The sequence below is a fragment of the Halichoerus grypus genome, chromosome 1, assembly GCF_964656455.1.
Source record: "Halichoerus grypus chromosome 1, mHalGry1.hap1.1, whole genome shotgun sequence".
NCBI classification, from domain to species: domain Eukaryota; kingdom Metazoa; phylum Chordata; class Mammalia; order Carnivora; family Phocidae; genus Halichoerus; species Halichoerus grypus.
In genome coordinates this window covers 160,797,053-160,824,070 of record NC_135712.1, presented here as the reverse complement: position 1 = coordinate 160,824,070, position 27,018 = coordinate 160,797,053, and the positions used below count along the sequence as shown (strand labels likewise).

The 27,018-nt window shown below is 43.9% G+C and overlaps 1 protein-coding gene across 3 annotated transcripts in view; it reads right to left on the bottom strand.

Annotated features, from left to right (window-relative positions):
* RAB7A (RAB7A, member RAS oncogene family) overlaps positions 1–27,018 on the bottom strand; it is a 127,713-nt gene that overhangs the window by 15,104 nt on the left and 85,591 nt on the right. For 2 of the 3 annotated variants that reach the window (XM_036078490.2, XM_036078487.2), the window contains exons 2-3: positions 3,895–3,955; positions 1,680–1,806 (exon numbers count right to left, since the gene is read on the bottom strand). In XM_036078490.2, coding sequence (XP_035934383.1) covers positions 1,680–1,806; positions 3,895–3,947 — 180 coding nt within the window. In that variant the 5' untranslated portion in view covers positions 3,948–3,955. Of the gene's footprint in view, positions 1–1,679; positions 1,807–3,894; positions 3,956–5,098; positions 5,211–27,018 lie in introns of all 3 variants that reach the window. The other variant, XM_036078489.2, reaches the window with a different exon arrangement.

Here is a 27,018-nt window from a genome sequence, read left to right as displayed (position 1 = left end):
TGTGGTACATTATTTCCTCATGTGGCTATGAGCTCACCTTCTGTCCTGAGGTTGCAAGTCTTCCTATAGAATGGTCTTATCTCTGCTTTTGTCAGGAATGACAGGGATTTATGGGTTTATGTCAACATTCCTGTCCCATGTAGAGTATAAGCTCAGAACCCAGACATGAGCATAGTGGTATTGAGAGTCTCCAACAAGAAAGCAAAGAGGCAAAGCCTCAAGCCTACTTCATTCATGAGCTTTGCCACTTCCTTGGGTTGAGGGTATTTGGTCCTGTTTTCACATCTTTCCAAGGTCCTGGGTGAGTGTGAGACTGAGTGAGTGAGTGAGAGAGAGAGAGAGAGAGAGAGAGAGAGAGAGAGAGAGTGTGTGTGTGTGTGTGTGTGTGTGTGTGTCTTCCCAAGGGGATTCTCAATTCTAGTTCCCCTACCTTTTGTAGTCACATCTCTTGCCCCTGGCGAGTGATGAAACTCTAGTCCTGGTTATAAACTTGCAAAGCACCATGGCAGAAGCCCCCAAGCTTATCACTAGCTTTCGGTTCCCTCTTCTTTCCTGAAACCTGGAAATTTCTTTTTCTCTCAAGTTTGGCTTATTAAAACTGTAGTCATGTTTTGAACATCTCTATGTGTATGCTTGGGGGAGGTGGGAGGCGAAATCCATATTAACTCCATCCTGGATGTGTGAGTCAAGGAAGTCTCAAGAGTCCTTATCCTCTGGGAGCATGTCACAGCTTGAGGTCCATGTGTGTAAAAACTTCTACCTGTAACACCTGGATCATTCAAACATTTCAGTGAGCCTGGTGTTTGCTAGGACTACAGTGGGATAAGAATTATAGTTGTCTCTTGAGGCCTAGTCTGCCAGGGACCTCATTTAATACAGGAAGGAACAACTGCTGTGGAGGTAGGAGTTTCAGAAGACAACACCTGGGCTAAAAGTTGGAGACTTTGGGATGAAGACAAAGATGGGACAAAGGGGCTGGGATGGAAGCAGACAGATGCAAGGACAGGTTTGTAAGAGCAGCACTTGGTTTAGAAGGACTGGCAAAAGACAAAAAAGTGAAGAATAGTTTGTAGCCAGAATGCAAAGGCTTTCAAAAGTTCCTATGAAGGAATGTGTATTTTAGCCTAATTGTTGCAAGGGAAAATCTTAAAAGATTAAGGTGATACACAAAAAAGCTAGGCTGGCTTAATAGAAATACAACTTTGGTGCCTATAGATAGGACAGATTAAAAGGAGCCAGAAAAATAGGGAAACTACATGAACAGCTACTGTAAGAATCTAGGAGAAACCCAAAGACATTTTGGCCTAAAATATTATGCAGGGATATTAAGAAAGGAATGAGTTAGACATTTTGGAGACACAGCAAGACAGAGGCCTGTATGTGGTCAAATTCAGCAAAAACAAAAACAAAAAAACCCAAACCAAACCAACAGCAAAAAAAAGGAACTCCAATTAAATTTGAGCTTTGGAAAAACAATGAAAAATTTCTAGTATGTCTCATGCAATATCTGGGTCATACTAGATGTCCTGTATTTTATCTGGCAATCCTACCTGTGGCCAATTATCCATGAATATTGTAGTGGGAAATGAAGAACAGGGAGGGAAAATGCCTAGGCATGAACAAAAGGGTTCAGCCCGAATGAACAAGGCTTGGTTGGCAAAGTGGAGACGCGTGCTTACCTGCATTGTAACTAGTCTGTCATCCACCATCACCTCCTTTGTCAGAAAGTCTGCTCCTATTGTAGCTTTGTACTGATTACTGAATTTCTTGTTCACATACTGGTTCATGAGTGATGTCTTACCAACTCTGAAATTGGAGAAAAACCACAAGTATAGGTCAACTAGCAAGGGATGGAAAACAGATTCTGATCCTTGCAGCTCTGAAGATACCTGCCTATCTTAAAGGAGAACAAGGAACTGTAATCACAACAGAGAGCCGTGCCAGCCAACTGCCCAGTGTTACTCATTCAAGGTTGTATTTTCTCCTGGGATAAAAATACGGGGTACAGATATGGGCCAGATGTTGAAAAGCTGCTTTTAAGTTTGTACAAGCAAGTCAGATGGTAGAACCTAGTATTATTTTTTTCCTTCCAGAAAGATGTCAGCAAATACTCTCCTTCTAAAAGGAGCTACAGCAATAAGATCACTCCACCATTCCAAAAATATCTCTGCTGTCTTGGGTGTCTCTCCATTTAGGGGTTGCTATTCAGTCTAAGCAAGTAATAGCACAGGAGGAAGTCAATGGCTGCGAGCAGACATACACACCAGTCAGCCACCTGCTGCTTCAAAGTTTAAAATCTGAAGTGGAGAAAGCATCAATATTCCACCAAATCAGAATCTACCTCAGAGTAAGCTCCTCCAGAGATGTTTTCCAATAAGAAAACTCAGCAAGAGACAATGTGTGGATTTTTTTTTTGGTGATGAGATTAGCTAGGGCAGGTTGATGATAATACAAAAGGCTTCTTCAAAGTCAACGGGAATGCCTTCCTTTCCCACTGAGAAACACACTCATTTTCATATGCAGAGGACCTGGTAGTACAGTTATAGCTTAAGGCAGTGTTCTCCAACCCAGGCCACCTGGATCTGCATTTTCAGAGGAGAGGCCAGGAGATCTGTAATCAAATAAAGACTTGGTGATTCTTTCCAGGCAAGTTTGGGCCTAAAACAATACCTTTCAATCCTGACACCACACTAGAGTCACCAGGAGTAAGGGAGGGCAAGGGAGGGACAGAGACAGAGAGACAGAGAGATGTGTGTATTTAAGTACTGCTAACTAGGCCCAACCCACTGGTATGGAAAACTCTTAAAAGGCTCCTCAGGGGGCGCCTGGGTGGCTCAGTCACTTGGCGTCTGCCTTCGGCTCAGATCATGATCCCAGCGTCCTGGGATCAAGCCCCACGTTGGGCTCCCTGCTCCGCGGGAAGCCTGCTTCTCCCTCTCCCACTCCCCCTGCTTGTGTTCCCTCTCTTGCTATGTCTCTCTCTGGCAAATAAATAAATAAAATCTTTAAAAAAAGAAATAAATAAAAGGCTCCTCTGGCAATTAAAAAAGCCAGCCAGGGTAGAAAAATCACTGCCTTTTTAAAGGGCAGGGAGCTCTGGGATAAGGAGGCATACCTGCACTTATTATTATTATTTAAAAAAAAAATACAGGGGCGCCTGGGTGGCTCAGCCGTTAAGCGTCTGCATTCGGCTCAGGTCATGATCCCGGGGTCCTGGTATCGAGGCCCGCATTGAGCTCCCTGCTCAGCGGGAAGCCTGTTTCTCCCCCTCTCGCACTCCCCCTGCTTGTCGTTCCTGCTCTCACTCTCTCTGTCAAATTAATAAGAATCTTAAAAAAAAAAAATACATAGCTTCCAGTTGGTCTAAGGTTTCACAGGTCACTTCAGATGCTGAGTCTGAAAAGCCTCGCACAGAATCCTAACAGCTACTAAAGAGCTGGTCACTTACTTAGTGGCAGATCTAGGATCAGAATCCAGTTATCCAGTCCCAGGTTCTTTTGAATATAGACCTGAATCTGGCACAGCGGTGGGAGGATACCGCACAGCACACCCCAAACCCACAACTGGTAGGCATGAGGTCAGTGGCAACAAATCTACATAAACAGAACTCCCTTGTCTAACCAGCTCGGAAAAAGGGGATTCCATGAAACTATTCTTGAGTTTAAATAGCTACCCCTTCCCCCAAATCATGCCAAAGATCAGGGAATGAAGGGTTACAGAACAAGAGATCATTCAAATTTCTGCTGTGCCCGAAAGAGCAGGAGACCTAGGGCCCTATGCCACCACTACTAGAGAAGGAACTGCCAAATGTCAGCATGGAGGGCACAGGCTTCAAGGAGGTCACCTTTATTAATCCAAGCCAACATGTTAGTTCAAACGGTGAGAACCACTTACCCAGAATCTCCCAGGATGATAACCTTCAGCAACACTTTCTTCCTAGAGGTCATCCTTCAAACTAAAAGGAAAAAGGAGAAAGCACTGTGAGTGTGACAGAAATACCAAGGCTAACCACATCCCCCAGTGTAAACATCGAAACAGCCCCGGGAGCACTGAGTCTTGGGCCTTTCTGTTGGCTATTTTCCCTGCCATCCAGGGGGACTGGACAGAGAGCAGTATCAGTCATTAGAACTCTGGACCCAGGCTGGGCAAAATAGTGAGTCAGGCTCATCCTGCCCCTCGGAGTAGTCTAAAAGAACGGATTCTCCCTCTTGGATGTTGATCAGTGTGGATTAATGCTCCAACTTCCTCAACAGCTCAGTCCTGCTTCATTCAAGTCTCTGCTCACATTGCACTTCCTCAGAGAGGTGATCACTTTATCTAAAGTAGCACACCCTCTCCCCATCTGCTCTATCCCTTTACATTGCCTTAGTTTTCTTCAGAGCACTTAACCACTACTTGGCATCTGAATCTATTACATTTGTCTGTCTTCTCCCTTTTCTTTTTTTAAAAGATTTTATTTATTTGACAGAGAGAGAGACAGTGAGAGCAGGAACACAAGCAGGGGGGGTGGGAGAGGGAGAAGCAGGCTTCCCGCCGAGCAGGGAGCCCAATGCGGGGCTCGATCCCAGGACCCTGGGATCATGACCTGAGCCGAAGGCAAACGCTTAACGACTGAGCCACCCAGGTGCCCCTGTCTTCTCCCTTTTCGAATAACCTCCACCAAGACAGTTTTATTCCCCACTACATCTCTAGTGCCAAGTAGAGAATTATTATCAAATACTGGGGTAGTGTGAGAATAATACTTGACCTGTAGCTCTTGGAATCACCCTTTTCTAGAAAACCTTTCAAGGCAGCCTTCCCTACCCTTGACCAGACAATGTAAGATGCCTAATCTTTGCTCATCTCTATTCCAGAACTTGCTCCTATTTACTTTTCAAGACAGGGTTCCTGTCTTAATTATCCCTTAGTCTCCTGAACCTGACTCAGTGACTTTCAGAAAAGCAGAAGTCTTAAATTCTGGACCCCAAAGTTAGCAACTTATCTAAAACTGCTAGACGATCACTCCTCAGACAGCTGGAATCCCCAGCGTGAGGCCTGTGTTCTCTAGAACCAGGAATTCAAGATTGAATGTTAGAACCCTCGAGAATGACACCTATACCTGAGAGCCCTTAGCTCTGGTCCATTATCCTCAGGAGACCGTGAAACAGCAAGGGCAGGAGACTACAAGTAACAAGGCAAGGGTCAACATCTACCTCCTGCCTTCAGTGGAGCTGCGGGAAATGAAATAAGTGTTTACACATAAAAAAGGTAGGTAAGGAATTGGGTTCAGTAAAGCCTGTTGTTATTCTTCTACAGTTTGGGAGAACAAGGCAGTCAAAACTAGGTCTCAGAAAAGCAATTTGTAGTTTCATTTTTATTTTTTTTAAAAAGATTTTTATTTATTTATGTGTCGGGGGGGAGGAGGGTAAGTGCACAAGTAGGGGGAGTGGCAGGCAGAGGGAGAAGCAGGCTTCCCGTCGAGCAGGGAGCCCGATGCAGGGCTTGATCCCAGGACCCTGGGCCATGACCTGAGCCAAAGGCAGACGCTTAACCAACCGAACCACCCAGGCGTCCCTTAAGTTTCATTTTTAACCACCTAGCTTCTAGAAGGCTGAGGCTGGCTATAGTGACTGTGACTTTATTCTTTAGTGCTTGCTTCTGTTACAGTCTTAACATCTAATATTCCTTTGAGTGAATTAAGTGTTTAAATAGCTATTCCTGCCTTTTACTTAATATACCAAAAATCTGGGGAAAGTAATGCTGTAAAGAACATTTTTGAACTTCAGTTTGTGGGATCATTTCCTTGGGACCCAGCAACAGCCATGGGGCAGTGCGGGTGGGGTGGGGTGGGGTGGGCATGATCTTCTTAGATTCAGACTCACAGGACTATCACAGGCCATACCTGGCACTTGCCTACTGAGGAGGACTGGGGGGACAAGAACACAGCTTGCTGGCTGTTCTTTCAACAATCCACACAGCAGATGGCTCTGGTATAGGGAGACAGTGTGGGTTCAACCCCCGACTTAAAACCCTCATTGTTGAGGGGATCCAATCATCTCTTTTAATAGCTCTGTTGGCTTCTTGTGAGGAACACAACCAGCACAAGAGCCACTGTACTCTGTGAAGCCCAAGCATGGGGCTCCATGGGGGTACTTCACAGCCTCTCCCTGTCCAGATGCAATTACCAACCAGGAGACATTTTACCATAAGCTACAGTGCCCAGCAACAGAAGGTGACAGTCTGCCTTTATCAGGTTCTCCAGAAAAAAAGTTAACCAAAGGTCAAATTCTCACACAGGCAAAAGGGTTCTGTTAAACTTAACTTACAGATATTGTTTAGGAATGGGGTTACTGAATCAAAAGTATAAACATTTTCATGACTTTCACTAATTCACTTTTCTGAAGGATTTTCCAAATTTATACTGCAACCACTGTTGCAGTGGTTAACAGCAGTATAGGACTTAAGTAAGAAAATGACAATCTTACTGAAACAAAGGAAATCTGAATTAATGAAGAGATATCTCCAATAGGAAGACTTAATGCAGGGATGTAAATTCTCCTCTACTGAAACAATCCCAAGGATTTTTTTGGAACTTGAAATAATTCTATTCATCAAAATAAATTCACAAGAGTCCCTCCCATTCTTCCCCAAAAGAATAATGACAAGAGGACAGAGGACTTGCCTTAACAGTCTTGGAAAGTATGTTATAAAAATACAGTATTAAAAGTATGGGGCTGGAATAGGACTAAACAGAAAAATAACCCAGAAATGAATAATTTGGACAAATATGGCATTATAAAATTCAGTAGCAAAAGGATGAAAAAAAAATTCACTAAGTGAAGGCAGCCAGAAAAATTCTGAGAATTAAGATCCTTACACTTCATGCTCCAAAACAGATTACCAAAAGAGTAAAGATGTAAACGTAAAAATGAAGTTGAAAGGAATACAATATTGGGTTTTTCCTGGATTGTAGAATTACAAACAGCTTTGTTTTCTTTATACTATCTTATTGTGACCTTTGGAGGAACATATTACCCTTAAACTGAAAAAGCTATTTCCATTTTGGAGAAAAACGTTAATCTGCTGATTTTTCAAATAAGTTTTCTCATTACAAAAATAGTCCTTATTCATCATGAAAGATGAACTACACACGAATGAGGATTTTCATCCTCACTTAGGGCCTGTCAAACATTCAAGGGTTGTTGCAAATGATACTCAACAGTGGATCTGAAGAAACCCAACAAGTGGTTTCACCAGGATGTTGACGGCTTTGAACTGGCAAAGTTCAGAGCCATGTTTTTGTACTTACTGTTCTCCAGGATCAAGAATGGGGGACACTTGTTTCTAGAAAAGAACTAAGAAAAAAAACAAAACAAAACTCAAGCACAACTTTTGCTACAAGAAGCTGCCCAAGGGGCGCCTGGGTGGCTCAGTCATTAAGCATCTGCCTTTGGCTCAGGTCGTGATCCTGGGGTCCTGGGATGGAGCCCCGCATCGGGCTCCCTGCTCCGCGGGAAGCCTGCTTCTCCCTCTCCCACTCCCCCTGCTTGTGTTCCCTCTCTCGCTGTGTCTCTCTCTGTCAAATAAATAAATAAAATCTTTAGGAAAAAAAAAAAAAAAAGAAGAAGCTGCCCAAGCTGCAATGTCTTTAAAATCTCCACTCGCAGTTTCTTCTGTTACTGATTTCCATCAACACCTTCATGGATTTCTGAAGACTGAAATTACTTTTTGAAATTCTACAAACTAAGGGGATGCCTGGCTGGCTCAGGTGGTAGTGCATGCAACTCGATCTCAGGGTTGTGAGTTCTAGCCCCAGGTTGGGCATAGAGTTTACTTAAAAATAAATAAATAAATAAATAAATAAAAATCCTACAAACTAGAAATTTCTAACTGGGAAACAGTTTCTAACGCAGAGACCATTCCTTTTACAGGAGAAACTGAAGCAGGCAAAGAGGAAAAAAAGAGTTGTACAAGGTCCCTAGCCACTGTGTTCCTTGGAAATGAATATTTTGGATAACATCTATTAATTCATTTACATATGATATCTTCTAAAACCTTTTTAGAATAAGGTGTATTCAGAACACATTTCCTTCCTTCTGCTTTCAAACCAAGCCTCATTAGTGTGCTCTGGAACGATTTCCTAGTAAGAACAAGCAATACTAACTATTCCATATGCTGAATCAATTCTTTCCCTCAAGTATAATTTTTTCTCATGTAATCAATCAAAAGCTAGAATGTTCCTCTGTTAGCCTGGAGTTATCACCTTCTTCATCTCTGAAGCAGAGAAACAAACTGGCCATAAAGGCAGACATAACAAAGAAACCCCATGTAGGTAAAAAGGTCAGGAAAATAATATCCAAGGGTCTGGGCTGGGCACGGCCAATGAGGTCAGAAAGGGCCCAACAGAGAATGGTCAGGGCGAGGGCAGTGAGAACAGAGAACTGCTACGGGAACAACTGGAGGAGCAGGGAAGGGGTAGAAGTTGGCGGTCAGCGGGCCATTGCAAAGTCTGGCCAATGCAACTTTGTGTGGTGATCACAAACAGGATGACTGCTCAAGTAGAGGTGAGACTAGGGAGCTGCAGTATCAAGGAGTTGAAAGCAAAGCGTTTGCAAAGCCATCAAGACAACTATAAAACACAGGGGGGGCGCCTGGGTGGCTGAGTTGGTTAGACGTCTGCCTTCGGCTCAGGTCGTGATCCCGGGGTCCTGGGATCGAGTCCCGCAAGGTGCTCCATGCTCAGCGGGGACCCTGCTTCTCCCTCTCCCATTCCCCCTGCTTGTGCGCTCTCTCCCCCTCTATCTCTGTCAAATAAATAAAATATTAAAAAAAAAAAAAAAAACAGGGAACGAAGGTGAACCAGGTGTTGTATCATGTCCAAGATCACATAGCAACTGAGTGGCAGAGCTGGAATTGTCAGAGGTGTCAGCCCAGGCCTCAATACTCGACCATCATGCCACTCTGTAATGTCAGCTCTCACCGCAAAGAGGATTCTGGTTCACCAGGGCTGGGGATCAGTCCTCAATTAGGCATTCTTAAAAGTTCCCTCTGGCAACTGAGGCACACACACCAGGTTTGGAAAATACTGACTTGAGGTCCATAACTGCTGTTCTGATTTACATGTGTGTCTGATACAGTGATAGCACGTATGTTAGAGGTGCAAGGAAAGGGCAGTTAAACCAACTGGTTTTCTAGAGCCCATTAACATTTTTATTTGCTTGGTGTTGCCAAGTTGCCTACTCTCTAACAGCTAGATCCTAATCAAACAAGTGACTTTTCTGCTATCCTGTCTCTCCCCTACCCCCCAATTAAAGTACTGAATTATAGAAAATTTAGAAAGGTACACACAAGAATGAAGCAAAGACAAAAAGGCACCCACAATTCCAACTCTTAGAAACAATCACTATTAGCACCAGGGTTTAGGTCCTTCTAGTTTTCCTTCAAATGGCTGAGATTATACTGTTGCATCCTGTTTTGTTATTGACATTAAGGTTGCATGATACTGCAGCATATGGATAATCCCACTATTATTAAGCATGCAATTATTTTTATTTATTTATTTATTTTTTTGACAGAGAGAGAGAGAGACAGCGAGAGAGGGAACACAGGCAGGGGGAGTGGGAGAGGGAGAAGCAGGCTTCCCGCTGAGCAGGGAGCCCGATGCGGGGCTCGATCCCAGGTCCCTGGGATCATGACCTGAGCAGAAGGTAGACGCTTAATGACTGAGCCACCCAGGTGCCCCGCCATTATTATTATTATTATTTTTTAAAGATTTTATTTATTTATTTGACAGAGAGAGACACAGCGAGAGAGGGAACACAAGCAGGGGGAGTGGGAGAGGGAAAAGCAGGCTTCCCGCAGAGCAGGGAGCCCGATGCAGGGCTTGATCCCAGGACCTTGGGATCACGACCTGAGCCGAAGGCAGACGCTTAACAACTGAGCCACCCAGGCGCCCCTATTTTAAATTATGTATATAATCTGATCAGACACGCAAATGGGTTATCACTCAGCAAAATAGTATGAATATTTTAAAGGCCCTTGAAATACACTGACAAAATTATTTTCCAGAACAGTTTTATTAACACCCACACCATCAGTGAACTAGTATTTCCATTTCACCATACCCCAGCCATCATTAGCACAAATCATTGTTAATCATATAGCTAGAAAAGAGGGCCAACTGGTTCCATCTGCATCTCTTAGCTCAGCAGAGGTCAAACATTTCAACCAGGTATCTCTCAGTTGTCTGATGGTCTCTGCCTATTTTACCTAATATAATGTGATTTACTGCGTACATAGTCTATAGTATTGAGAAGGAAGCATCATGGGGACAGAAGTTTAGGCTTCTGAGCAGATTTGAAAGTACCATTCTGAACTATAACCAGCTTGAAACCTCTCCATCCCATTTTCTTCCAAGACTCCGTGCTCTGTACCTGACCATTAAAGAAGACCCAGCAGGGGCACCTGGGTGGCTCAGTCGGTTAAGCATCTGCCTTCTACTCAGGTCATGATCCCAGGGTCCTGGGATCGAGGCCCCTACGTCCCCCGCGTCTGGCTCCCTGTTGAGCGGGGAAGCCTGCTTCTCCCTCTCCCTCTGCCCCTCCCCTAGCTTGCACGCACGAGCGCTCTCTCTCAAATAAATTAAATCTTAGAAGAAGAAGATGATGGCGATGATGACCCAGCAGTCATCTTGTCCTCAAAATCAATGAATTCAAAGCTCCGAGTGAGGTAGGCAAGCAACATGTACTGATAAGGTTCTGGAGAAGGTCACAGGGGAGGCACCGGGAAGGCATATACTACCACTGTGCTGGTCACCAAGCTGAACAGTGACGTCCGCTGTAGGTAGATTCTTTGGAACTTTCCAAACTGAGGAATCTGATTAGGGCCTAACGAGTGAAAGAGCAGAGCCTATGAAAGAGCAAGAAATAAAGACCACTTCCTGAGCGCACTCCATGCCAGGCACTACACTATAGGTCATGCATTTTTTTTTTTTTTAAGAATTTATATATTTGACAGAGAGAGACACAGCGAGAGAGGCAACACAAGCAGGGGGAGTGGGAGAAGGAGAAGCAGGCTTCCCGCCGAGCAGGGAGCCCGATGCGGGGCTCGATCCCAGGACCCTGGGACCATGACCTGAGCGGAAGGCAGATGCTTAACGACTGAGCCACCCAGGCGCCCCTATAGGTCATGCATTTAATCCTCAGAATGAGCCCATAAAGTCGAATTCTCATTTAACAGACAAGGAAACAGAAGTTTGTAGGTGGTCACTGAATTTGTAAAAATATTCAGATGTGAGATGGGAGCCCAGGACCAATTACAAAGAGCTTCATATTGGGTTGATCAACAAGATCAAAAAGGCTTGTCATGCTTCAAAATAATCCACAGGGTGAGATGGAGTGCACAGCCAAAACAAGACGGGCTGGTAACAGGCTGAGCGATGGGTGCAGGGGGGTGCACAGCACTGTTCACACTTTTTTTTTTTTTAATTTATCTGACAGAGAGAAAGACAGAATGGGGGGGGGAGAGATAGAAGGAGAAAGCAGACTCCCCGCTGAGCACATGGGACTCGATCCCAGGACTCTGAGATCATGACCTAAGCTGAAGGCAGGTGCTTAACGACTGAGCCACCCAGGCGCCCTGTTCACACTACTTTTGCACTATTTGAGATTTTCCATAATAGAAAATTATAAATGCAGTTCACACTTTTAACAAATTAGGAAAAATCAAGAATGTAATAAATTTATTTTCATTAATAAAAATACTGTGACAAACTTTTATGACAAATGTGTCCCAGATTCAGGCTTGATAATCATCTCTGGTTATCTGTGATAATCAGCCTCTGGTTTGAGGGCAAGCATACTGTTAGTCTTGCCATGATAGAAATCTTAGGTTAGAAACGTCTGGCACACTGGCAACGATGTGGATGGAGCTAGAGGGTATTATGCTAAGCGAAATAAGTCAATCAGAGAAAGACAATTATCATACGATCTCACTGATATGTGGAATTTGAGAAACAAGGCAGGGGCGCCTGGGTGGCTCAGTTGTTAAGCGTCTGCCTTCGGCTCAGGTCATGATCTCAGAGTTCTGGGATCGAGTCCCACATCGGGCTCCCTGCTCCGCGGGAAGCCTGCTTCATCCTCTCCCACTCCCCCTGCTTGTGTTCCTGCTCTCGCTGTCTCTGTCTCTGTCAAATAAATAAAATCTTTAATAAATAAAAAAAATATATATATATATATAAAACCTTCCCTTCTTAAAAACAACAGAGCAGCGACCCACCCACAGAGGTGTCTTTAAAAAAAAGAGAGAGAGAAACAAGGCAGAGGATCATAGGGGAAGGGAGGGAAAAATGAAACAAGATGAAACCAGAGAGGGAGACAAACCATAAGAGACTCTTAATCTCAGGAAACAAACTGAGGGTTGCTGGAGTGGGGGGGGGGGGGGAGGGATGGGGTGGCTGGGTGATGGACATTGCGGAGGGTATGTGCCATGGTGAGCACTGTGAACTGTGGAAGACTGATGAATCACAGACCTGTATCCCTGAAACAAATAATACATTATATGTTAATAAAAAGAAAAGAAATATCTGGCACATACCTTCTTTTAAAAAGGAAGCCTAAATAAAAAACTATGTTACGACTTTGATAATAACTTTTTTTTTTTAAGATTTTATTTATTTATTTGAGAGAGAGGGAGAGAGAATGAGCAGGGGGAAGGACAGAGGGAGAAGCAGACTCCCTGTTGAGCAGGGAGCCTGTCCCTCGAGGCGCTAGCTCCCAGGACCCTGAAATCATGACCTGAGGTGAACGTAGCCACTTAACCGACTGAGCCAGCCAGGCGCCCCAGAAGTAACTTGTTTTAAGATCAGTTTGAGAGAGAGAGAAAGGGAGAGGAATAATATAAATTTGGATTCCCACAACTGAGCTGTTTAAGATGGAAAGTTTGAACAAAAGAATTTTCTTTCTTTTTTTAAGTAAACTCTACCCTCGAACTCACAATCCCGAGATCAAGACTCCCATGCTCTGCTGTTTGAGCCAGCCAGGCACCCCAAGAGCAAAATTTTCAACAAATAGTATCACCCAGCCAATTCCAATTCCAATGGCTAAAAGGCACTACACAAGGGTTCTAGAGTAGCAGGAGACAGCCATAAAAGGTCAATAAACGTATATAAAAACAATCCTCAACAGCACCTCTAAGTCAGGAAGTGGAAGGAAGTTATGCTGGTTGCAGAAGGTGGTTTGCTTGATGGGCATAGGAACCACAGATAACAAGTGAAGGAAGACTAGCTACACAAAGGCTTAAGATCAAATGTTACCAAGTGCATCTCTTGAAAACTCACTATGTGCTTGTCTTCAGGCTAAGCATCTTATCTGTATCATCTCATCTGGGTAAGCATGAAGATTAAGATAACTTAGTGTTACTTATGGGACAGTTTAAGGGTGTTCAGTGTGTCCTCTGGGGATGGGAGTTGGAGCGTGACTACTGTAACAATCCCAGGGTTAGCAAATCCAGGAAATACTCTACTTTAAAAAAAAAAGAGGAAAAAGGACAAGGGCGAACAGATTGCCTGAGTTAAAAATAAAAATGGCTTCAAAATTCTAGGCCCAGAAGAAAGGCAAGAAATAATATCTCGAATGATGTTTTGAAAGCTCCCAAATTAAAACAAGCCATAATTTCAAATGGTAGCAAAAATGTCCCTCCAATAAGGAAATGAGAAAGATGGAAACTGGAGTTGTTTGGAAAATCCCATGATCAGATGGTGCCCGAACCAGGGGCAGGTACAGGAAAGTGAACGGGAGAAGAATGTAGGCCACAGCCACACACTTCCCGGAGGGGATACAAGGCTCCAGAGAGGAGGCGGCTCATCCTGGGCAGGGGGCAGGAGTGGAAAGACTGACTGCCAGTCTGGGAAGGAGGAGGGAAGGGGATGAGTGGGGGCCTTTGACCAAAGCCCTTTCTGTGGAATCATGAAGTCACTTTGGGGAAGCTCAGGATAGTGCTGGTGTTCTAGAAACTCAGACAACAGGATTAGGTTGGAAAGCAGACTTTAGCAACCGGTCAGTATGGACAATCACTATCTCTAAATGCACAACAGGCATTTAGGCAAGTAAGCCACCTTTTTACTTTTAACTAGCCTTTCTTGTTTTTACGGAATAAAGTCACTTGCCTGGTCTGGAGCACCTTCCCTGCTCAGCGGGAAGCCTGCTAAGGCTTCTGGTACATGAAGGGGGTGGGACCCTTTTTACTGGGTCTTAGCTAAGTTCTTTCTGCTAAAAAGTGTGTGGGGGGGTGCCTGGGTGGCTCAGTCGTTGAGCATCTGCCTTCAGCTCGGGTCATGATCCCAGAGTCCTGGGATCGAGCCTCGCATCGGGCTCCCTGCTCGGCGGGAGGCCTGCTTCTCCCTCTCCCACTCCCCCTGCTTGTGTTCCCTCTCTCGCTGTGTCTCTGTCAAATAAATAAAATCTTAAAAAAAAAAAACATGAAAGAAGACAGAAGATAAGCTGGTGATGAAACAAGGAATGGCCATAAATGGAGATTTGAGATGCTAAGTTCTAATACCCCTCATTCAACACAAGTGTATTTCAGAATAATCCTAAATCCTTAAATCTAGGTTCTCTACTTCTAGGGCACCAGAGTTTGTAGTGAGTTTTTTCTTTCCCTTTCAGGTCAAATGCTGCCTTCAGCAGGAAGCCTCCTCTAGCCTCCCCAGGGCCCAAGACAGACTCCAGCCTTCCTTCCACCAGTTTCCATTACATCCACCCAGTAAATGAAGAGATACTGTGGGTAGGACTAAGCTGTGACCAACCCAGAGTAGAATCTGCCCAAAGAGGAAGCCCACACCTGGGACACAGATGGCTGGGGGCAGTGGGCAGGGCCCGTGGAATTTCTTCCCGTGTTGAAGCAGTTGGTACTCTGGAGAGTTCAAGAGCCACTGGTTTAACAGAGTCAAGGATCTGGTCAGGAACATGTATTTTCAAGTCTAGGAATAATATGAGCTCAGTTGAATTTTATCATATTCCTCTTTCCTCCTAAATAGAGGGCCTGGAGTAATCTTGCAGTCAAATCTTTTTTTAAAGTTTTTAAGTAAAGGGACGCCTGGGTGGCTCAGCCGGTTAAGCATCTGCCTCTGGCTAGGGTCATGATCCTGGGGTCCTGGGGTCCTGGGATCAAGTATATCGGGCACCTTGCTCAGCAGGGAGCCTGCTTCTCCCTCTGCCTGCCACTCTCCCTGCTTGTGCTGACAAATAAATAAAATCTTTAAAATAAAAAATTTAAGTAAAATCTACCAGTGTGGGGCTTGAATTCACAACCCCGAGATCAAGAGTCACTTGCTCTACCGATTGAGCCAGCCAGGCGCCCTTATTTTTTAAAGATACACTGTATTTAGCCGTATCTCAAATTTCACTGCTAACTGAGGAATGCTTGTTTGTGCTGGGATTTTATGATTTCAGTCTAGATGCCTGTGCTAAAATGAGAATGTCAGCATTCACCGGACACATAGGGCAGTACAAAGAATAATAATAGATGGCTGGCCTTGCCTTCTAGAGGTCTGCTGTCTGGTAGGCAAGAAGACATAATCATTCCACAGGGCAGTATAAATAACAGTACTTTAAGGGAGAGAACACTATCAGCAGAAATACTGGAACATTTTCAAAAGCAAGACTGAAGAGCTGTACAAGCAAGACTGAAGAGCTGTACACGCAATGCCTAAGAAGGGGCATCCAGTGTGTCAAAACTAATTGGTCAGGATGTTTTACTTGTTTTCTATCTCTTATAAGCTTCAGAGAAGTTCTCAGGAAGCCCAGTGGGAAATGTTAAAGGACTGAAATGAGAAAGAGCAAGACTTTGAAGGGACAGGTCTGAGGAGCAGTTGGACCACCAGAGGGATCAAAAGAAGTTGTCTGGGACCAAGACAGCTGGGATGCCCATAGGGCCCGAGAGCATGAAGCCACCAAGGCTGGAGCTGGCACACAAAAGCTAAAGCCCAGCCTGCCACAGGCACTCTAGACCATTCGAGGCAGCTATCTAGTCTAGCCTTGTATTTCTCCAGAACATGCATCACTTCTACTCCCATATGCCCTGTATCTCGAGTGTGCTTGCCACTCCTCCCCCAGGGTCCCACCCCCTTCATGTACCAGGAGCCTGCTTATCTGGGAGCGGGCGACGTCTAGGCAGTCTGGAGAGCCTGTCTTCCTGCACACCACTCCCCAAACTCCAGAGCATCTGGGTCCCAGGGCCCCCTTTCATCATACTGAATCGTGACTTCCTGCATATCTGCCTGCCACCCAAATGGGGACAGAGGAAGAGGAAAGTTCTCCTCGAAGGCAGTCTCTCTTTCATCCCTGAATCCCCGATTCCAACAGTGTGTGCCCCAAAGGAGGGCTTGGTATACAACTACTGCTTGGACAGAGCACATATTCTGTATAGTAGCTACTAAGCCCAGGTGGCTATTTAAATGAAACTAAATGAGGTCAAATACAGTTCCTCAGCCACACTAGCCACATTTTTTATTTTTTATTTATTTTTATTTTTTTTAAAGATTTTATTTATTTATTTGACAGAGAGAGACACAGCGAGAGAGGGAACACAAGCAGGGGGAGTGGGAGGGGGAGAAGCAGGCTCCCTGCAGAGCAGGGAGCCCGATGCGGGACTCGATCCCAGGACCCTGGGATCATGACCTGAGCCGAAGGCAGACGCTTAACGACTGAGCCACCCAGGCACCCCCACACTAGCCACATTTTAAGTGCTTGACAGCCACCTGTGGCTGGCACCTACCATACTGGACAGTGCGGATATAGAACATTTCCATTATTACAGAAAGTTTTACTGTACGGTGCCGGTCTAAACAATTCTGGAGCATTTCACTAGGAGTAATATACAGTCCTCAAACATCTCAAATCTCCATTTGTGGCCATTCCTTGTTTCATCACCAGCTTATCTTCTGTCTTCTTTCATGTTTTTTTTTTTAAGATTTTATTTATTTGACAGAGAGAGACACAGCGAGAGAGGGAACACAAGCAGGGGGAGTGGGAGAGGGAGAAGCAGGCCTCCCGCCGAGCAGGGAGCCCGATGCGAGGCTCGATCCCAGGACTCTGGGATCATGACCCGAGCTGAAGGCAGATGCTCAACGACTGAGCCACCCAGGCACCCCCCCCCCAACTTTTTAAAAAAGATTTTATTTACTTATTTGACAGAGAGAGAGAGTGAGAGCAGGAACACAAGCAGGGGGAGTGGGAGAGGGAGAAGCAGGCTTCCCGCTGAGCAGGGAGCCCGATGTGGGACATGATTCCAGGACCCCGGGATCACGACCTGAGCTGAAGGCAGACACTTAATCGACTAAGCCACTCAGGCACCCCTGTTTTCTCTCATTCTTGACAACACAATAAAAATACTGGTTGTTCAACACCAAACTTTAGATACTACTTAATGTCTGAATTTTTCATTGGAATACAACAGGAGGATAATGCTGCATCATAACCACTTCAAAATATCTGTAGCCATTTGTCCTGGCAGACCAGGGGTGCGCAAATACTATACTAGGTTCTCTGCAACCCATTAAGGTGGAGGTTCAGTTAATGGTTTCACATTCACTGGCTTACAGGAAAAGAAGTGAGTACAGGAGCAAAGGAATGTTCAAATCAAAGCATGCAATACTGTCAATAACATAAGGAACACTACAAAGACCAGAAACTGATGGCACTGATCAACTGGAACAGCTCTTATCGATTCCTTGCCTGAATAAGGTGAAATTATGAAACATCAATCAAATCTTAAAATCCTTCTCTGAGAAGGTGGTAAACTTTGCGCCAGTGACAGTTTATTTTTTTAAGGATTTTATTTATTTATTTATTTATTTATTTATTTGACAGAGAGAGAGAGAGAGAGAGAGAGAGACAGGAAGAGAGGGAACACAAGCAGGGGGAGTGGGAGAGGGAGAAGCAGGCTTCCTGGCCGAGCAGGGAGCCCGATGCGGGGCTCGATTCCAGGACCCTGGGATCATGACCTGAGCCAAAGACAGACGCTTAACTGACTGAGCCACCCAGGTGCCCCTGTCAGTGACAGTTTAGATAGTTTCATCAGATCGGAGAAGGTCCTATTAGGAACCCTTGTATACAATTTTGTGAGGCAGTCACACGTATTTTACTCAAGTACTTTTATAGGAACCACGGTGAACTGAGGTGTTTCATATGGCTAGATTTATATTCCAAAACAATTTCTTCCTAGCCCCTTCCTGAAACAAGATGTCAAAGTAAAAGAAATCTAGTCTGGTAAATGATAAACTGTCTCCACACTGGAACTTTTAAAAAATTAATTTATTATTTCAGAGAGAGAGAGAACACGAATGGGAGGGGTAGAGGGAGAGAGAGAATCCCAAGCAGACTCTGTGGTCAGTGCAGAGCCTTGACTCAGGGCTCGATCTCACGACCCTGAGCTCATGAACTGAGCTGAAACCAAGAATCGGATGCTTAACCAACGGCGCCACCGAGATGCCCCCACATTGGAATTTTTTAAAGCTCTAAAATAAGTATAACAAATAATGTAAATGTAATATCATACCTGTTTAGGTTAGATGCCCAAAAGTTAACTCCCACCATTCACGGGACATACGACCCAGACGTCCCAAATAGGGAAGCCTAGGCAACATTGTACGGTACTGCCACTAAGAAAGAAGGAAAGAAGTCAGAGAGGCAGGGTGAGTCACATCAGATGGAAAGCAAATGTGTCCTTTTCCCTCCTAGTAGAGGAAGGGTGGAGACTAATGGCAGACAGATTCAACCAGAACTGACCAAGACAAACACTGTTCAAATGAGGGCGAGGTGAAGAACCTCACTAAAGCCAGGCAGTCTACCAGTCCCCGTCTTAACACAAGCTCTGGCCAGAAATCATGGCACACTACACATGTCAAGGCTGCATTAGTACCTTCTCTCCTCTCCAGCATTTCCTGCTTTTCTCCAATGGACACACCCCAATCAGGGCTCTCCCTGCATGGCAGCCCACTCCTCACACATTTAACTGAAGGGTATAAGGACTCTCAATGGCTGCTGGGTCTTCAGGATACCCAAGAGCCCTTTAGTTCCAAAGGTGTTTCAGTTTCTCTGAAAAGGTAAACTTCAATTTCAACTTCTGCATCACCACACCACACCAATCCCACCTCTCCAAAGAATAAGATCTGTTAAAACAAAACAAAACAAACAAGACAACGGCACAAGATGAAGTCACTTATGCTAAGCCCAGCATCACCAAATTGAGACTTAATTACAGTTCTGGCCTCTCCCAGAAATGGAATCTTAAACCAGTCAGTCAGGAATTACCTGCTCAACACTGGTGAGGTAATCTACCTGACAGACCCCTGCCGTCCCCCACAGGAAAGTGATCTTCTCACAACCAATCCACTTATAACTAGTATAACTTCCCTGTCCCACTCTCGTCTGCCTATAAAAGTCTTTTCATTTTGTACAGCTCCTTGGAGTTCCCTTCTCTGCTAGATGGGATGCTGCCTTATTCATGACTACTTGAATAAAGCCAGTAAGATCTTTAAAATTTATTCAGTTGAATTTTCTTTTTAATAGATCAAAGGAATAAAAAACTGTGGCTATATAGCATTTCTCTCTCTCTCTGATATTAGAAGGAGGGAGGGGAAGATACCTCTAGGGGAAATACAAGTTAGAGCAGCACACTCTTACCCAACGTTTAAGGTTTTACAGACTTCTAAACCCTTGATTCTTTCTTCAAGTCAGATACTAAGAATGCAGGAGTACTCCAAGTCTGACAACTTGTCTGAAGGGCTGAAGTTCAGTGGCTGTCATCCTCAGAACAGATACTCAAAACAGAAAATGGTTTTAAGTACATCAGCCTTAAGGGGTACCCGGGTGGCTCAGTCGCTTAAGCATCTGCCTTTGGCTCAGCTCATTATTCCGGGGTCCTGGGATCGAGTCCCGCGTTGGACTCCCTGCTAAGTGGGGAGTCTGCTTCTCCCTCTGCCCCTCCCCTTGAGCTCTAATAAATAAATAAAATCTTTAAAAAATTAAAAAACATCATACTTCATATCATGTCTCCAAAATACATGAACAGATTAAGCCTAATATGCAATCACTGGGACTTAGGTGGTGAGAAAGTCTCACTACCTAAACCATTTTTAAACAAGTATTTAAAAACTTGAATATGAAATAAAAGAAAGTAGAGAACAGTATTACAGATTCTCATATTCTGTAAGCAAACTTGAAATTAAAAGCAGCATGGGATGTCTCCAGTGGAAAACTATGCATTATTTAGACTCTGAATCTAGAGCACTTCCTTTTGTGTCGACTCTAGCCTTCCACTGCCTGTGACCCAATTGTAAGTTGTAGAGAAGAACCCCTGTCTGTGGATACACAAATGAATTCTGCTAGAGAATTCTCTTCCCCTGTGGAAGAGCCAGTTTTGTGTTCACCTGCATGTTCCTTTCAACTTTACTGACCTACACTTAACATCTGTTCTTTGTATTCTTTGGTTGTAACATTTCCCAGGTTTTCTTCTTCAATTAGTTTAAACAAAATCTTTGACGTGTTCATTTCATATTTAGATGACAGTCATGATCTTACCTTTTCTTGAAAAGGATCATAGATTTAACAGCTAACATTTCTAACAAAGTTTTTAAGTATGTTTGGTTTATCTTCAGAGGCAAAAAGCAATACTCTTAAGGAGAGAATATGAGGAGTGATGAGATTCCTAATAATCCAAAGCTGGTCATACAAAGGTTGGTCGGAATGCTATGGCTTCAGGAGTGTGCTCAATACTCTTCCCCAAAAGCAGCTCAGATCTGCTCCTTATTCAGATGCAACACAAACTCTGGGATAATAGACCAACCCAGGGCTTTGGGACCTGAGAGGCTCTGGTTCAAATCAGGGCTTTGAAACTTACTAGTTGGGCAAGTTGAGGTAAATAATCTGTCCTCCTTGGGCCTTTTATAGTGAATTCCTAAATCTGTAAAAAGTGGATAGTTTTATCTTTCTGAGCTTCTGTGAAGAATGAGAATGAAGATGTAAAGGAACCAGAGACACCAATGCCTGATACGTTACCATTAAGTGGAGTTAAGCTCAGTATCTCCCCACCTCTTGAATTTCTGGAGCTACTACTGGCTCCTGGTAAAACAACATTCTCCAATTCAGTCCTTCAACCAGTGCAATTACAAAACATATTTTAGTCTTCACTCTTATTGTTGAGATGAGCCCCATGACTGAGGAAATTTTCCAAATATAGAGCTTAAAATTAAAACATATCCTCTCTTGGGGCGCCTGGGTGGCTCAGCTGGTTGAGCCTCCAACTTGTGATTTTGGCTCAGGTCATGGTCTCAGGGCCATGGAATCAAGTCCAACATCTGGGCTCCACGCTCAGCAGGGAGTCTGCTTGAGATTCCCTCTCCCTCTCCCTCTCCCTCTGCCCCTCCCCTGTCCGGCACGCATGCTCTCTCTCTCCCAAGTAAATAAATAAATCTTTTTTTAAAATTTTATTTTTATTTATTTGAAAGAGAGAGATAGTGAGAGCAGGAACACAAGCAGGGGGAGTGAGAGAGGGAGAAGCAGGCTTCCCGCCGAGCAGGGAGCCCGATGTGGGGTTTGATCCCAGGACCCTGCGATCATGACCTGAGCCGAAGGCAGACGCTTAAGACTGCGCCACCCAGGCGCCCTCAAATAAATAAATAAATCTTAACAAAAATATATCCTTTCTTTCTTTTTTTTTTTTTAAGATTTTATTTATTTATTCATGAGAGACAGAGAGAGAGACAGAGGCAGAGGGAGAAGCAGGCTCCCCGCGGAGCAGGGAGCCCGATGTGGGACTCGATCCCAGGACCCTGGGATCATGACCTGAGCCGAAGGCAGACGCTTAACCGACTGAGCCACCCAGGCGTCCCAAAATATATCCTTTCTTAACATTTAAGGAAAAGAAAAACAGCAGCAAGAGTCCAATCAAGAAAGGAGCATCTACAATAAGCAAACACAGCCCTCAGGGATAACAATATGCCTCAGCCAAGACACCTATGCCAAAGTACAATCTACAACAATGGAGCCTAAACAAACTAATGGCCAATAAGAATAGATTAAGTGTTTAACCAAGTTTAGGTCTCCTTAGGAATTTAGGAAGTAAGAAAGGAAACATGGCTAGAAAGGGAAGGAAGAAAAACTCAGACAAAAAGACCTGAAAACTGGGAACATCTAGGTGACAGGAGCAAGAACACAAGAGGCTTAAAAAAAAGTGTATGTAGTAGCAATTGATCAAAAGCTTCCTCATCTCTGGGATGCCTGGGTGGCTCAGTCAGTTAAGCGGCTGCCTTCGGCCCGGGTCATGATCCCAGGGTCCTGGGATCGAGTCCTGCATCGGACTCCTTGCTCAGCAGGGAGCCTGCTTCTCCCTCTCTCCCCCTCTGCTTGTGCTCTGTCAAATAAATAAAACCTTTAAAAAAAAAAGCTTCCTCATCTCAAGCAAAATAGGATTCCTTCTCTAGCAAAGCAAGGCATGGACCAGAAGGGAATAGAGAGCAATCCTTATACCTTCAGGGTTCTAATGGGCTCTGCAACTACACCTTTTACAAAGGGAGTCCAGCCGCACCCAGAGATGGAAAACTCCAGAGGGAGAAAAGCCCAGGCTCAGCAAACTCTTCAAAACCACAAAGTTATTAAATATTTCATGGAAAAGAGGAGTAGTGTAATATTTGCTTTATTTATGTAAAAAAAATGAAGTCATTGTGTACTTGGATTTTTTAGGAAGAGAAAGACAGGGGATTTGCCTTCAAAATTTTACTTTTCTTAAGTTAACGTTGATTCTTTTTCTTTAGGCATTCATTTGACAGCAGAAAGAGCTAGGTTAGAAAATGGGGGAGAAAGATGCGGATGAGGAACCCTGTATCATTTTAGAGCTGGCTAAGTACAGGCATGCTCACATAATGGATGGGTGACTGAGCAACTGACTACTTTGATAACTGGCTTATTTATTACTCCTGCAATTTCGGACTCTCCAGTGTATCCAGTGAGGGGGACAGATGATAAATGTAAATGCCCCCTGGGTACCTAACTGAGACCCTTAGCTTAGTTTAAAATCTAGTCCTATTTCAAGATTGTCAGAAATGTGGGCTAGGCAGATTTCATAGGTATCACACCAAAAGCACAATGTGTAGAAGGACTGACAAACTGAACTTCATCAGGATAAACAAATTCTGCTCTTCAAAAGACACTGTTAATACAATGAGAAGACAAATATGGAGAAAATATATGCAATCCACATATCTGACAACAGATTTAGAACTCTAAAACTCAGTAAGAAAACAAACAGCTCAATAAAATAAATAAGCAAAAGATTAACCAGATACTTCACCGGAAGATGAATAAGCATGTGAAAAGATGAGCAACGTTATTACTCATTATGGAAATGCAAAAACCATGAGATAAAACTACCAACCTGCTTGAATGGCTAAAAAAAATTTTAATGACCACACCAGGTGTTGGTAAGGCTATGGAACAACTGGAGGATGTGGAGCAGTATTGCTGGTGGGAACGTAAGACAGAAAAACCATTTTAAAAATTAAACATACATTTTGGGGTGATGAAAATATGTCCTGGAATGAAATAGTTGTGTTGGTTGCACAATCTTGTGAATATACTAAAAAGCACTAAAAACATGGGATGCCTGCGTGGCTCAGTTGGTTAAACATCTGCCTTTGGCTCAGGTCATGATCCCAGGATCCTGGGATTGAGTCCCACATCGGGCTCCTTGCTGGGCAGGGAGTCTGCTTCTCTCCTCCTGCCACTCCCCCTGCTTGTGCTCTCGCTCTATCCCTCTCTCCAACAAATAAATCAAATCTTAAAAAAAAAAATAAAAAAATAAAAAAACCTAAAATGAACCTTGAAAGGATGACTTAACGATTCCCCTAAGTATCTACCCAAGAGAAATGAAAGCATATGTTTAGACAAAGACTTGTACATAAATGTTCATAACAGGTTTATCTGTAATAGCCAAAAACTGGAAGCAAATGTCCATCACAATTGGAGAATGGAGAATTGTGACCCACCTATATAATGGAATACCATTCAGCTATGAAAAGGAATGAACTATTGATACATTTAACATGGAAGAATCTCAGAATAATGCTGTTGAGCGAAAGAAGTCAGACACTTCTCCCCCAAAAGTACCTCCACAGTATGTGCATATACATAAAGTACATACACGGATTCCACTTAAATGAAATACCAGAAAATGCAAACTAGAAAGCAAGTCAGTGGTTGCCTGGGGATAGGTAAGGAAGGGGAGGCAGGCAGGAGGGAGGATTTATAAAGGAGCATTAGGAGACTTCTGGGGTAATGGGTTTGTTCAGCATCTTGATTGTGGTGCAGCTTCACAGACAAATGCACACATCAAAACTCAACACGTATAGTGTAAATACGTACAGTTTACTATATGGCAATTATACCTCAATTAAGCTGTTCTATAAAAAAGAGAAGATAATCAGGGGCTATCTGCAGATATTTGAGGGAATGACATGGAAGAAGCAGCGACCTTGTGACACTTCACTTCCCACTTCATTCAGGATGTCAAATCTGGGTTCCGGTTTAGGCTTTTCTTAATTTTCTGCTGTGTGTATACACGTCTGTCGCTCTGTTAGCACCTAGAGTCACATTACATACAGAAACCTTCCACCCACCCAAATCTGTCCAAGGGGAACATTCTCTCCTGTTCTCAGACTCAAAACTATTTCCTATGTTCCTCTACCTTACCATTACATCTGCTCTAGTCCTACCCATAACTAATCTTCCCCAAACCTCTTTTGTTCATTTGTACCACCCCAGTTTGAATCCTCATTACTTCCTGCCTCTTGTATTTCCTCAGCTTCAGAGTTGCCCTGCTGTATTTAGCCTGCTTTGCTATAAATACATAGTGTTAGCTACCACAGTCAGTTCCTTGGGCTAACTCTTCCAGGCCTCCCAGGCTTGGCCCTAGCTCCCTATTTGCTTACCACATCCAACTTCCCCTTCTATTGTAACCTGCCTCTCCATACTTTCCTAGCCCCAGCTCCTATAAAGAGCATCTCTGTTGTACTATGACCCAAACCCAGCAACTCCTGGTTAGACTAGAGGTAAACAACTGACTGAAGAGAAAGTCAATCCATTGTAGGGGCTGAACCATTCAGGTTCTCAATGGAATCTGAATGCCAACATGCAGCATGGTCAAGCAGTGCCAAGCACTAGGCACAAAAATTGCAGCAACAGATGGTGTCAGGCAAGTAAAACCCAGGTGAAAGTCGAAAGAAAAGAACCCACTTCATACCCACTAGGATGACTATAATCAGAAGGACAGAGAGTAACAAGTGCTGATGAGCATGTGGAGAAACTGGAACCCCACACACTGCTGGGGCAAAGGTGAACAGGTGCAGCCGCTCTGCAGAAGTCTGGCAGTCCCTCAGAAAGTTAAACACAGAGTCAGCCTATGACCCAGCAATTCCATTCCTAGAGACGAACCCAAGAGAAATGAAATGAAACATACATCCACACAAAAACCTGCACACAAATGTTCATAGCATCATTATTCATAACAGCCAAAAAAGAGGAAACCACCTAACTGTGTACCAACATTTGGTGATGAACAGAGAACAAGCTCTGAGAAAGCAGAATCATTTGGACCCTTAGGGAACCTAAAGAAATCAAAAAGGGAGAGACGAGAACCCATGCGGTGTTCCACAGAGATGACAACCTTCCCCCTCCCATTACGCTGGGCTGGAAACGAATTCCCTGATTCTCTCCAGTATCCTTCTGGTAATTCTTCCCAGCCAGTCCACGTGAGTGATGAGTAGTGCAGAGACAGCCTGGACTGCACACACTGTTCCCATCCCCGGAAAGAAACAGCTCTCTTAGCCACAACTTTCTCACTTTGCCAAACTCAGTCCCTTTCCAGTGCCCTAGACTTTTCTACTTCTGAATCTGCCGGTGACACTGTTTTTAACTGGAATGGCCTTCTTGCCCCTTCTCCCACCTACCCTCCCTAACCCGACTCGAAAAACACAATTAAATAACGCCTCCTAAACTGAACAAATCTCTGTCTTCAGTTGGCCTCTCTATCTACACAAGCAAAAAATTAACATTAACAGTGATGTGCTCCACTGAATACAGACACTCAAAAACAGCAGCCTCAGTAAAGAATAAATAAATGTTTGCCAAATTGCATTACTCTGGAGGACAGAACCTGAACCAGCTGTTTAACAAGTAAGTTTTGAGGGGCCCCTGGGTGGCTCAGTCAGTTGAGTGTCTGACTCCTGATTTCAGCTCAGGTCATGATCTCAGCGTCATGAGTTTGAGCCCCATGTTGGGCATGGAGACTTAAAAAAAAGGAATACAAGAAAGAATGACTGAAATAGAAAAAAATCATTTTGCAAACCTTAATGAAAATGAAAGGTTCAGGTCAAGATCATCAATGATTGCTAATGCCATAGGTGAAAGGTGGGTTTGGGGAACTAAAGATCGACATGTCACCAAAACAGCACCTCACAGATCACTTCCTAATCACAGAGGTTGGGAAGGAAGAGCTATATATAGCTGTGACCATCTTAATATAGTGATTAAACTTATCTTCACTAATAGTGGGACAATCAGACATGAAATATTCTCATCAAAAACATATAACCTAAATTTACCCGAGCTTTTAGATCTAACTGGAAGTTAGTTAGATCAGGGCTAGAGGAACACATTAAATATCAAATGATACAACCAGCCAAACCCAGAATTTGGAACATTCTGTTAAGACAACTGGCTTGATCTTTTCAAAGTTAAAGGTAATGACATAAAAGGAGGGAGGGGGAAGGGACCACATTCTAGATGAAAAGACTTGAGCATTTAGGGGTGAAGTGTCATGATAATATCTAATTTATTTTGTTTCTTTTTTTAAAAGATTTTATTTGAGAGAGAGACAGAGAGCGCGCATGCGCGCATGAGCAGGGGTGAGGGGTAGATGGAGAGGCAGACTCCCCGCTAAGCAAGGAGCCCAATGAGGGCAGAAGGCAGACGCTTAACAGACTGAGCC